The 13,905-nt window shown below is 46.3% G+C and overlaps 1 protein-coding gene across 1 annotated transcript in view; it reads right to left on the bottom strand.

The window, feature by feature from the left end:
* The window catches only part of IL9 (interleukin 9), a 3,763-nt gene extending 1,488 nt beyond the window's left edge, over window positions 1-2,275 (bottom strand). Inside the window, exons 1-3 of the mRNA XM_004697004.1 lie at window positions 2,162-2,275; window positions 1,889-1,921; window positions 467-592 (exon numbers count right to left, since the gene is read on the bottom strand). Coding sequence (XP_004697061.1) covers window positions 467-592; window positions 1,889-1,921; window positions 2,162-2,275 — 273 coding nt within the window. The remainder of the gene's footprint in view (window positions 1-466; window positions 593-1,888; window positions 1,922-2,161) is intronic.
* Between the last annotated feature and the right edge of the window lie 11,630 nt (window positions 2,276-13,905).

The raw sequence follows: 13,905 nt of genomic DNA, 5'->3' as shown, positions 1-13,905 counted from the left end.
CTGTCACACGTGGCACTCTCCCGCCTGTGGCTGGTCCAGCACATCAGCCGCTGTCACACGTGGCAGCACCCCAGATGACACCTAAAAAGCATCCCCTTCGTTCCCATCCACTCAGCGAGCCAACTGATCCTGGGAATCATTCCGTATGTGGGCTTAGGCCTGGATTCTCTAGATCGCAGCTTCCAATTGTCCTCAGAGGGAGTTCTTTCCCAATCCACTAAGGAGAGGCCAAGTGTGGGGGCACTTCTGCCAGCCCTTCCAAACCAGGAAGACCAGTGGGACTGATGGGGGCAGATCTTTTTAACTCTATGGGTGCCGGTGAAATCTCTTAGACCTGCCTTGTCCATCTTGAGCCCACCACTTCCAGCCTAGACCTCTTTCCTCATTCAAGTAGGACTGACATCAACTTTCAAAAGCACAAACCATAGCAAATCAAAGAGGAAGAAAAATAAGTAAGCAAACTCACTTGGCAGTTTTTCTTCTGTTGGCTCTTCACTATCTTTATCACCTGGTAGATGTTAGTGTCTGTTCCCCTGGAGAAGTTGGTCATCTGCGACAGCCCCTCTTGGAAGCACGGCGTGGAGCAGTTGTCCTGGCCAACAAGGCGGGATTAGGAAGAGACACTCAGAGGGTGGGCTCGAGAAGGAGCCTCAGAGAGAAGGATTCCCGAGACAATCGCAATGTAGCCAAGGGTCACCAGCACCTGCCTGTGTTCAGACAGATCCTTGGCCACTCTACAAAAGGTTCTTTCGTCATTTTAGATGGGACCATTTTCCTGGAGGAGATTTCTAGAATGTTCTATCTACGGGCATGTGAGACCCGTGGGGCCTTGGAAATAGCCAGCTCTGAGCCTGCCTTTCGACAGACGCTCCTGTGCAGAGAAAGAAAGGGCTTTGGCCCAGCAAACTGATGCGAGGAGCCGACAGTCACCAGCAGTGCAGATCATGGGGTCTACGCTGAGAGGCCTGGAGGAGGACGTGAGCGTGTGGTTCCTCCTCAGAAGACAGCCGCTCTTCCCACTCCACTAACAGAGGGACTGTGATGGGCACCACGGCTGGCCGCAGCTGCCGAGCTGCCCAAGGTCTCCCCGCCCTGCTGGTGGAGGCAACACACTGCCGCTTAGCCTCTTCCTGACACTAGCTTGGCTCCCCAGCCTGTCCAATTGTCTGTGAGGCATTTGATGACAAAGAATCAACAGAATCGGGCCTGGGAGCACCCTTCTCTTCCAAAGTGGGGAATCCTGTTCCCTTCTCCTCCACCCACAGAGTCACTCTGTTCTCCGGAGGACAACGTTCTTCGGTCCGCTTTGATATAATTGCGCAAAGCGACCACTCTGAAAGGGATCATGGTAGAAGGGCCTGGACATATTGGGAAAAACTCAGAATCATGCCGGTCAGATAGAGCCTGGTGGGGCCTCTGGGATTGTGGCCCTGAGATGCCCTTCACATCCGTAACTTAACCAATCTCAACTTTCAGCCAGAAGACAGAGAGGGATGAACCCCTCAGTAAGAACGAGAGCTTTTGGGGACCCTAAGGGCAGCAGCGCTGACCCGGGGATAGAGTCCAGAAGGCAGGAGGGGATGGGACTAAAGATGAAGTCGGGGAGCGACAGTCACAGGGAGGAAGCAGGGAAAGTGCTGGGATCTTGTGAGGGTTGTAATCAGTGCCACAAACCACCATGTTGAGTGGAAAACCAATTCGCTCTGCAAAGGCTCATCCAAATCACACACAAGCACACGAGAAAAGCTGCTTCTTACAACACTCTAGGGTTACCATTAATCTGTTAACAATTTCAATGGAGTAGCCCCTTTCTGCTTCATAAGGCAAACGAAGCTATCAATACTGACTTACGAACAAGAGGGAAGTTCCAGGTCTTCCCCATACTTACAGAAGGAACGGGAAGACACAAGCAGTGGGTCACCTGCAAGAGAGAAGGTTCTGGTCATGAAGCTTCCAGGCGTGAAAAGGAAGACAAGCGAGTTAGGAAAGTTCCTGAAAGAAGAGGTACTCACGTTCCTGCCGCAGCTGCATTGGGAAGCCGGATCTGCCTAGTCAGAAGCCAAGAACCCACAGTGAGCGACTAGTGCGTTCATGCATCTCTATCGCACGTCTGTCTGCAATCGCCGTCTTACCCTTCCCTGCACCCACCTCCAAAACCTACCTGCAGCTTTTGGATGAGGTGCTTGACATAGAAGACCCCTACGGTGCTGGGACACTTCTGGCCCGCCAGGGGGCAGAGGAAGAGGGCAGAAGCCAGAACGGTGGCCAGCAGCATCTTTCCACGGAGCTGGAGGGAGGTTCACCTGCAGGCTCCTGTGGACCCAGCTGTATTTAAAGCTCCTTTTCAAACATGGGAAAACCCTGACATCAAACTGATACTTTTTCTCTGTGACTCAGTTTGATTTCTGTCAGTCTGTCTGTCGTTTTTCTCTCCCATATCAAGTGGTCCAAATTTACAGAGAAACACAAAACCCTAAGAAAGAGAGGCCCTTCAAAAAGTACTGAGCTGCTGTCGGGAAAATGAAAGACCTTAAAACCATACTTTTTTTTTTTTGTCTTAACAGCAAGGATTGTGGTGTGACTGAGAGCACTTTCCATGAAAGGCCACGTCTGTATTTTCCCTCTTGACATTATTGGAAATGCTGATACAATAGCCAGTCGTGGGCGCTCCCATGCAGGGGAGGTCCGGGGCAGGAGGGGGACAAGTGAGGCTGCAGGGCAGCTCTTTTGTCCAGTGGCGTTTTCTCTTAGCAATTCTAACCTCATACATTCTCTTCGCTGCCCCCAAATCTTAAACGTGTCTTTCATGCACCAGACTAGATTCCCCATCTCCCAAAAATGCATCTGAGAGATTATCTTTTGTAAAAATCTCTGCAGGAGGAAACCTTCAACCACAAGCACCCAAGGTATAGCCTGTTCCTGTGGCCTTAGGGCTGGGAGAGACCACAGCAGCGCTGTGAGATCGAGCACAAGCCCCGGGACTAAAACTGGACAGCAGCTGGCATTTGCTGAGCATTTGCTGTGGGGCCGCTGCTGGTGGAAATGCTCTGTGCGTGTGTGAAGCCCCAAGAGAGTGGACGCTTTGAGACACTAAGTCATGCAGTGGTTTATCAGGGATGTGGGGTGGGAATGAGGGGAACTGGGACACAAACAGTGAATGCGGGAGGTGGGAGGGAGCAGTAGAACTGATTGTGAGGATGTATATCTAATTCTTTTGAAAAGCAATTTGACTATGAAATGGATGATACGTGAATATTATATCATACATTTACAGTACATCAGACAACTACTAAAAATGAAGAAAGGAGGAAACCAGACTTGACCAACGGTTACCATGCTGCTTAGGGGCATCGGGTTTCTGTGAATGGTGGGACTACTGTGGTAAAGGACATTGACAGTGGTTGGACAGCAGAGATGATGCCATTGGATTGTGCATGCAGACGTTGTGGAATTTGGGGATGTTAGGTTGTGTGTATGTTTTGCCCCAATGAAGAAATAATAATTATGTGAATAGCAATGAATACAAGGAAGAAGAAAATGTTCTAGAATTGATCATGGTGATGATTTTACAACTCTTTTTGATATGATTGAATTACTGAATTGTATGACATGTGGATGAAGTACCAATAAAATTGTTTTTGTTTTTAAAACTATTCATAGAGCAGCTCTATATAGAACTAATACTGTTAAGATAGATTTCTACACTGTAGCCCAGAAAACCAATTAAAAAAAAAAAACCCATGCTGCTTGCTTGTGTTTTATTAATTACATTGAAGAAAGAAAATAAGAGTTGATGTTCTACTATAAAACACACACACGCTTTGTTTAAGGAGCTCTGGGGTTGGGAGTGGGGGGGGCGCAGTGCTGCTGACTGAGCATTGGATTATTGAGAGGTAGGAGGCTCACACTAGTTGCCCTGTGAGAGAAAGACAAAGTTATCTGTTCTTGTAAAGACCCAGAGCCTCAGAAACTATTTAGGGTCATTATCAAGTGCAGAGGGGCAGCAGAAAAGAGGAAGGTCCCCGGAAAGATGGATGGACACGTCAGAACAATTGTGACCGCAGCCCCAGGAGCTGCAGCCTCTCGCTCTGGTCGCTCCGAGTCAGAATGGACTTGCTGACAGTGAGTGGGCTGTACTTCGCTGACCAGTCACAAGTATGCTAGCATTTCCATGCCCGCACACAGATGGCCGGTCACCGGGGACTCCTGTTTACACTTACGTCACTTTTCGCAGCTTGTCAGCCTGAAAGCACTATGGGACTTGACAGGAAGCCGGAGCTGGTGGCCGCTGATAGTCTTGGTTTGAACTAGCCAATGTACAAAGTGGGAACTCCCAGCTTTGAATGGGACCGTGTCTTTTACTCCAGGCCAGAAAGTGATCTACATTGTCTGGTATTAACTTCACTATTATTATGTTCATTTTATAGGTGAGGAAACTAATGCAGAGACAGGTTTTTAAAAAAATGTATCCAAAGCTGCCCAGCCAGGGAGCTTTGGAGCTGAAGTCCACCGCAGAAGTCCGGGGTTGGGCCCTACAATTGACCTCCTTCTTCTCTGAATGCTTTTCCCCACCTCTTCCACCAGCGCAGACTGTCCGTGAGCCTGAGGCCCAGAGGAGAAAGACCTTAGGAAGGTGCCTGGCACATAGTGGGCCCCCACTAAAGTTGACTTGAAGCCTTCGTTTGAAGTTGTTTTGGAAGTAATACGAAAGACACAAATAACTTTGTAGCCAACACACTGAGGCCAGTGGTTCAAACCCACCAGTTGCTCCACAGAAGAGAGATGAGGCTGTCTACTCCTGTAAAGATTTAAAGTCTCAGAAGCCACAGGGGCGGTTCTGCTCTGTTTTACAGTGCCACCATGAGTTGAAGTGACAGAAAGCTCCAAGTGCACGGCCATCCAGTCAATTCTGATGCAGTGAAGCTACAGCAGTGGTTCTCGACCTTGCTAATGCCGCGACCCTTTAATACAGTTCCTCATGTTGTGGTGATCCCCCCAACCCTAAGATTATTTTTATCGCTACTTCATAACTGTCATTTTGCTACTGTTATGAATCGAGTGACCCCTGTGAAAGTGTCCTTCGACCCCCAAGGGTCGCGACCCACATGTTGAGAACTGCTGCCCTAGAGCTATATATTAAAACTCCCTGCCATCGAGTCAATTACTGACTCATAGCGACCCCATAGGACAGGGCGGAACTGCCTCTGTGAGGCAGTTTTGTTTGTTTATGATCTCACTTTATTTGGTTACAAGGTACATTGAATACAAAGACATATATAGACAGGGTTCTCTAGAGAAACAAAACCAGAATGCTAATAATTAGATAGATAGATAGATAACATAAGAAATAAACACTTAATCTATAAAGCAGTAGAAATGGCTCAGTGCAACTCACTCCCGTGAGACAGCTATGAGACACTGGCAGCCCTTCAGGTCTTGAGGGCTACCCGGTAGTCCTCTGTAGAGCAATTCAGGCTGTCCGGGCACAGCAGCAAACAGCAAGGCAGGTAGGTCACCAACAGTCAGCCAGATGACAGGGTCTGACAGTCCCCAGCTCAAGAGATGTATATTCCAATAGTGTGGCGAAACAGGTCTTGAAGGAACCTTAAATTACAGTGACACAGTCCATGGGTTAGGTGTCCCACAGGTAGTGTAGCTTGCAAGTTGAAGCACAGAACAAGCAAGGCAGCCACACACTGGTCCTAACATCAAAGAGCAAGAGACAAGAAAGGCGAGGCTCACTGAGTCATTTATCTCTCCGCCCTTCAATTCCCACATGTGTTCATTGGCCATATTGGCACAACAAACGTTAACTATCTCAGACACAGTAGGAAAAGATAGCACTAGATGACATGTAACATTGGTTCACAGAGACTTAGTTAACCACCCCTGGGGACATGCATTTATCTTCTGGTTTGCCTTCTAACATTCAGTGTTTATGAGCAGGCCCCTGTACTGAATCAATTAGGAAATGTATTCTGTAAAACTTAAGCAACTATTCTATTTTTCTCAATGTCTACGCTCTGAGGCAATCAGCCAGATTTGCTGAGACTGTAACTGTTTACGGGCACAAAAAACCTCGCCTTTCCCCTGAGAAGCCGCTGGTGGTGACAGACTGCCTAGCTTGTGCAGGGTACAGCCCACTACCCACCAGGGCTCATTACAGGTATACATAGGTGGGAAGATACATCTTCTATACACTCAAGATGGAAAGGGTGAGGGTTCTTTATCTATCGTACCTTGAACTATAGTAGCTATAGTGTTTTCTCATGCATTACATGCAAGTCTGACGGTGCTCTTTTCCATTGCCAGCTGTTCCTAAGAGGAGAAGGCGAATCATTAGTGTTTGACCACAGAGGTGTGAGCTGTAATGAGAGCCCTTGTAGCATAGTAGAGTACATGTTGGGTTGCTAACCACAATGTCAGTAGTTTGAAACCAAAGTCCATAGCACAGGAGAAAGATGAGGCTGTCTACTCTCATAAAGATGACAGCCTTGGACACTCGGGGGGACAGTTCTACCCTGTCCCACACGGTCGCTATGAGACAAAACCCATTTGAGAGCAGTGAGGGTTTTTAGTTGTGAGCTGGGTTGGGGTAGTGGTGACTTGATGGCAAACCAAAACCCAAGTCAAACCAAACCAAACACCCCTCATTGATATCGACTTGATGCCAACTCATCGAGGCCATACAGGACAGGGTAGAACTGCCCGGTGAGTTTCTGAGACTGTGGCTATGTATGGGAGTAGAAAGCCCTGTCTTCTCCCAAGGAGCGGTGTGTGGTTTTGAACTGTTGACCTTTCTGATCCCAGCCCAATAAATACATAGCCACATCACTAGGGCTCCAAGGAAAAGTGAAATTGGCTTCTTACGGTGTTTGAGAATTGCCAACCTTGTGGTTAGCAAGCAACATTCAAAGAGAAATTGGCAAGTTCACTCATCCTGGGAGTTTGACAACAGCAGTAGCATAGAGAGCTTACCATTAGAAGGTCAAGTTAAAAAGATATGGGGCACAAAGCAGATGTAACTCTAAAGAGGAAAAGAGGACTTTTCTGAACCAGGTAAGTGAGGTGCGGGGCTGCCAAGTCATGGTGCTGTTGCCATGGGCAAAGCTGATGAGGTAATCCACGTTCATAAAGATTAACATCCTCAAAAAACCCTAGGTAGTGCTCCACTCTGTAATTCTTTGTCATTATGAAGAGAAGTGTTTGGGGGGGGAAAGTCATAAAAGATTTGACGAGACTTTTAAAAAACTATTTATCAAAAGAAACAAACAAACAAACAACAAACCCTCACTGCTGTCGAGTTGATTCCCGGCTCACAGCAAACTTGTAGACGGAGTAGAACCTCCCCTTTGGGTTTTCCAGACTGTGAATCTTTCCTAGGGGGGCCGATAGACCCCTCTTCCTCCTGAGCGGTAGCTGAGGGGCTCTCAGTGCTAGCTTTGTCCTCATGAGCCCAACTCATCATCCACATCGCCACTCGAGCTCCTGCCTTTATCGAAAAACATTAGCAGGCACCTGATCTAGTTTGCACGCCCCACTCCTCGTACTCAAACCAAACCCGTTGCTTTGAATCGGATGCTAAAGCGACCCTATATTGGGATTCTGAGTCTGCACGCCTGTGCGATGCAGACAGCCTCATCCGTCTGCCGTGGAGCATCGGTGGGCTAGGAGGACAGTGCCTACAGGACAGCTCTGCCAAGGGTCCTTTTCCATGTTCAAGACCCAAGAACCCAAACTCCCTGCCATCCAGTCAATGCTGCCTCAGCAACCTGCCCTGTGGGCTTCCCAGACCGGGACATGATCGCTTATCTTCCAGGCCTGGGAGGATAGAGTTAGGTGGTGGCTCAAGGGTCTCTGGTTCCATTAGCCGTCTGGTATGTCAGCTCCTGCCTCTGTGCAGAGTGAAAGGGAATGGGTGTCCCAGAGTCGTCAGCTGCCGGGCCTTCGGAGATGGAGAGGCACCTTTCCATGGTGTGAGTTTGAAGCCCCCATCAGCTGAAGGCCTTCTCTCCGGGTAAAGCCGGGTACCTTCAGTCAAAGGTATCTCCGGCCACCCCAGTGCACTGGGATTGAGCTCACATCTCCTTCTCTGAGGGCTGTGCTGGGTCTGACCCCTTGTTCCCCCACAGGCTCTGAGGACTCGTGTAGGGAAGTAATCAGCCGAGGCTGGCGCTCTCTGGGCAGGTTTTTGGCAGTGAGTTTGGAGATCGGAGTGGTTGGTGTCGGGGGTTGCAGTTCGACGCAGGGAAACCCCATGTGATGGATGAAAAGTACTCCATATTAAAAACAAAAAGACACCATGCTTGGTGATGTGGAAGGGCAGCAAGAAGAAGACGACTCTCGTGGAGACGAGTGGACACGGTGGCAGCAACAACAGCTCATGTGTAGAAACAATTGTGAGGATGGTCCGAGGACCAGGCAGTTTTCCTTTTGTTGTGCACAGGCGCTGTCCGTTAGGACTGGCTCAGCAGCGTTTAACAACAAGCACGCCGTCTTCTCGGCAGTAATCTTTCTGGGAGCAGACCCCCACATCTACCTGCTGCAAAGGTGCTGGGTGGGTTTGAACCCAGAACCTTTCAGTTAGCTGCTGAGCACTTAACTGCTGTGCTAACACAGCTGGCCCTTTTCCCAAGCACTTTCCATGGCCAGCCTCAGAACCCACTTTGCCTTACTAAGCTCTCTGCTGGGAATATTCTTCTTTGGCCTTTCAATACCGTGCAAGCCACATACACGTATTTCTTGCGTGTCTATTTCTCCTAGAACGTAAGCTGCACGAAGGCAAGTAAGAAGGCTCTTTGGCGCATCCCTCTGTTCCCAGGGAGCTCAAGGAATATTAGTTAAACAAATGAAAAATTAACAAATGGAACTTGGTAAACATTTTCTTTATTTATTTAATGACCAATGCATGATCCCAGAGGAGATGAAACCTTTATTTCTTTATTTTTTTCCAAAACAGAACATTTAAAATAACCTGAACAAGGAAAGCAGTTGACGAGGGGCTAAGCAATGCATGAAGGGACTACTTCATGCCTCTGACACTGGCACCGGTTCAAGACTTTCTGAAGCCCTTTGCCACCCAGTCTCCCTTTTAATGTCCGTCAGGGCATCAGGAAGGCATGGCGATGTGGGAGCTCTGGTTCTGTGAAAGAGGACACACAGAGACAGAGAGAATGAAGCCGGCTCCGCGACTCTTCACGATTCTTGCCCGTCTTCCACCCACCAGTTTATAAAAAACGTTTTTAAAGAAGCGTATTAAATAGTAACTATGCAGATGACAACACCATTTAAACCGCTGATCCTTATCTAGACCAAGTTGCTACCCATTTGAGGTTTGGTTTCTAAGATTTCTGGCAATATTTAATTAAAGTGAAGTATGCAAATTGTGACCCTTCTACATAAGAAATGCACCAAACTCAGAAATTAGTTACTCATTGAATTTAAATATCAAAAGATCATAGAGGAGGATGCTTACTAATAGAGATAATACAATTTTCAATAAATGGTAGAGACAACACTCAACCATGTATTTAGTTTCAAAGATAAAGTCTGGCTTTTTGCTCTGTGATAAAAGTTCATGTGTCATGGATTATTTATTTAGGAATAAAGCTAAGTGGTTATTTGTTCCAGGAAGTCTTAACACCAAAAAATAGTTTTTAAAATTAAAAAGCACTGAATTTCTCAGTAAAACCCATTCTTCCCCCTTAATCTCAGCAGCCAAGCAATAACTAGCAATGAGAATACTCGAGAATTAATTTTGTAATCAAGTAATGTATCTCTAGATCAGTATTTCCCAATCGAGTAGGTTGGGCAAGCCCCACTGGATAAACTGCCCTCCCTGGAGGGACTTCTCCTGTAAAGAGTTATATCTAGCAACGGGTCCTAAACCTCTCTTCTGCATCCCTTCTGCCTCCCAGGAGCATGGGCCTACTCTTTCTAGTGTGGCTCCAGAGGGTAGTTTACCAAGACTGTAACGTACAAGGTGTGTTTCTAGAGTGTAATTTGTTCCAAGGAGCTGTCTGTTCACATAGGTGTTAATACTGTGCTCTCAGTCTCTGTACTGGAATCCCCAGGTTACCAATATCTGACAATAACAGTTAAGAACCAACCTCTATAAAGTCTATTACATTAAAATTTTGAGGTACATTCAATAGTTCAAAATCGGGCACTACTTTGCAATATGCATCAAAAAGTTGTTATTACCATCATTACTCTGTTACTATGTTAAAGATGCTTTCAGGTATCTGGAGGTGTTTATTTTTAATGGTTTTTGTATATATGAAAGGTATATTGCATGTGAAGACAACCATTGGACTGAATTTAAACACGAGACACAATTAAATGTTCTGATTTACACACATATTTAATTTAGAGACACATTTAAGAACAGAACTAGCTGGTAATCCAAGACCTTCTCTACGTTTCTGTTCAGTAATTATATTACTATTCTATACTCAGAAATGTTATACGCAGAATCGATTCAGAAAAGAAACTGTGGGCCGTGAGGAAGACTTGCAAGCAAGACCGCAATTGGTTTTTAAAATTTCATTCAGCTATGCTTAAATATAGTCAGTTTTGTCATACTTTTTCACTGAGTGTTTTGACTGTTTCCAAGGATCCAAACAGAGTTTAGAGTATTTTACTGCCTGAATCGTGCATGGAATTGAATCAACGCCTCCAGCTGTCTTGGTCATTTTATGAGATCGAGGAGGAGAGTCAGATCTGTTGCAAAGTAGATGCCAAGATCATGAACTATCAAATTCTTCTTCTATGTGCTCACTACACTTTCTGTACTTTCTGCGTTTTATGAATTTGTGTAGCCTGTCGTGTATCTTAAGAATCCTGGGCCATCTGCACTAAATATGTGAGTAATATTCTTAGAAGAAATCAGTATAAACATCCATTGGAAGTTGTGATGCTCGGTGTGCCCAACAAACAGCCGCCACTGCTGTCGTGTTCTGCTCCCTGGCCTCTGAAAATAAATGGGTTATTCTCTTTCTCTTTTCCTCTTGGCATTATTAATTAGGCTCATTGCATTAGATTACAGACCCAACATTTAGTAACGAATGGGGCACCCCACATGGGGCCGCACTCTGGCTCTGTCCCTGGATGACATAACGTGTCAGGCTGGGTTGTCTAGAGAAACAAATCCGGTGGCACTCATCTATGTATGAGAAAGAGCTTTATATCCAGAAGCAATCACGTAGGAAGAAGGCATCCCAGCACAGCCCAACTTAAGTCCATGTGTTTGATACGAGTCCGTCAGTCCCTCTTCAGACTCACGTGGCTTCATGCATGATGCAGAATGCAGAATGCGAGAAGCTTGCAGGCCGCTGGGTGCAGAATCCTGAGAATCCAAGGCCGGTGGCAATATGGCTCTGGCAGCTCTCAGGACCACTGTCAGAGCCCAGGAGGCAGGAAGGTGTAAGGACACAGAGAGAGAGAGAGCAGTTCCCAGCATCCCACACTATTTTATTTTATTTATTTATTTAATATCTCATTATATTCTTTTTGTTAATTGGGAAGGAATACATATAGCATTCCATAGCTCATTCATACCCAGCAGAGTTGTACATTTGCTACCACAATCAGTTTCCAAACATTTCTTTTCTACGTGTGCTCCTTGACAGCATCTCCCCACCACCACCACCACCACTGGACGCCCCCCCCCTCCCCTCCCTGATAAACTCTCATTCTACTTGCTGCCTCTATGGATTCATCAATCCTGGGTTTCAGATCCTAATCAACAAAAAGGCATATAATTCAACTTCAAGAGGGTGGCCCCCAACGGTCCTCTGAGATACCCCACAGTATGTACAAACAATACAAGCCACAAATGTAGAGCATTTTGGAAACCAGATCCAGTCCAGCATGCATCATAGGCGGAAAATCTACTGACAAGGTTTTAACTGTTCAAGCCAATTGTGTGCCTCTGAGCTTCTTTTTTGGTAAATGGAACCCAGGACAGATAAGCCTACAGGGACGGCAAGTAGACCCAGGATGTCTCACACTCTGCTGCATCAAGGAATCCTCAGGCTGCAACTTGATTGACAGGTTCGACTCCGCCCCAGCCAGGAGGGCCTAGTTGACATAAAATCACCTAACTACCACAGATGGCGTCCCCTTGCTCAGGTGCGGGGGGGTTTCTGGCGTTGGCCTTCACCAAACCAGCAGTGAAGGAGGCATCTGTGATAGTTGAGTGAAAGGAGAACAGAGAGGGAAGAGGACGAGGCAGCTCCCTGTACTGTTCGTTAGGTAAGTCCGCTAAAAGCTAGTGAGATGCTGGATGCATTCCTAAAAGGTGGCTCAGCTGTGGTAGTCCAAAGTGAGGGACAAGATCCCATGAAGGGACAGAGGTAAATCTATCAGGGAAGCCTAGATGAGACGTCTCGGTGGGTACCAGAGAATTGACAAAAGAAGTGTCTTTATTTGTACAATGTTTTTCTAATTGCTTTGATCCTCATGGAGACTACTACTCTAAGACCTACTCTTTTTCTTTGCTTCCCTCTAATGAAACCTGATAGTGGCCAAAGGGCCATCTTCCCCGCTGGAGCTGGTCTATACAGGCACCATGTTTAAGAAGAGTGACCCGTCTCAGGCCACTGACAGGCAAACCTGGGTCATCACATGTTGGCCTTACAGACAGAACAAATGCATGAGGCTATCTGAGAGCACACGGTGCCCTCCAAGAAACTGCTTACCAAGGTTGGAGGGAAAGAAAGCTCCAGTGGGTTCAGAAAGAATGTATTGCCAAGCTTTAGGGCCCTGATGGCATCATGAGTTAAGACTTGGGATGCTAATCACAGCAGTTTGAAACCACCAGCTGGCCCATGGGAGAAAGTCGAGGTTTTCTGCTTACAGAAAGACCGACAGCTCACCAGGGCAATTCGACTCCGTCCTACAGGGTTGCCATGAGTAGGAACGGACGAGATGGCAGTGTGTATGCTTTGTGTTTGTTTGTTTGTTGATTGATTTTATCCAGTAGGAAATTTTTTACAGAGTGCTGAATGACAAACGTAACCTACAAGGTGCCAGAGACAGACTCATTGGGGTTTGTCTAGGAGATCAGCCCGAATAGGGGGGCGGGGGTTATGTAGAAGCTTTCATGACTCGTCGGCTGAGCTTTCGTGTTTGCAGGTTAGATGGTGTCTTGAGGTCTTGAGTGTTTGTTAGGTGTGACTTTGCTGCTTCCCTTTGCTGGAGAGTTGGCTCTGTCTAGGCTCCTGGACTTGCAATGCGTTGCTAACGGTTTTCATACAGCAATGAAAACAATCTCAGTTCTTGGAAGAGAAAAACTACTTCTTGCTCCTGCTTTAGACTCTAGCCACGTTAAGATTATTTGCTATAAAACTGTGCTGGCGGGGCAGGATAATGTATTGATCATTTTAATTGATATAACAAAACCTTAAAACCAGCACTCACGCTGACTCGATTGAAAGCAAGGATGGGGAATGCCTGGCCCTCAGGCCATGTAAGGCCCACAGAATCGTTAATGCCAACCAAGATCACACACCTCACCAAAGAGAGGTTCCACCCATCATATTAGGTGTGAGTTAATTAGATGTTGAACCAAATATAGCAGGCTAATTTTGATAATTGTGTATAGTCTCCAAATGATATAAATATCCAAATAGGCCTTGACAGAAAAAATTCCCCCATTCCTACAAATACGTTAAGCAGGCTTAATGTTGTAGAGAAGCTATACAAAGAATTTATTTGACTAGATGTTTTTGTGTTTATAACAATCTTAAAAGCAAATTATTTCCAAATAATGTAAGTTAGCAACTACAGAATGTCTTTTATCTAAGCATAAATGTGAAACCAATCATTCCAGAATAAAAAAGAGAAATTTTGACAAAGCCAGAGAAAAAATAGAAAGATAAAAAGTTCACAAAAAAAAGTTGA

The sequence above is a fragment of the Echinops telfairi genome, unplaced genomic scaffold, assembly GCF_000313985.2.
Source record: "Echinops telfairi isolate 266 unplaced genomic scaffold, ASM31398v2 ScPeMD7_7469;HRSCAF=8507_1, whole genome shotgun sequence".
In the NCBI taxonomy this organism is placed as follows: domain Eukaryota; kingdom Metazoa; phylum Chordata; class Mammalia; order Afrosoricida; family Tenrecidae; genus Echinops; species Echinops telfairi.
Note: the sequence above shows the minus strand (reverse complement) of the source record. Positions and strands in the feature narration are given on the sequence as shown.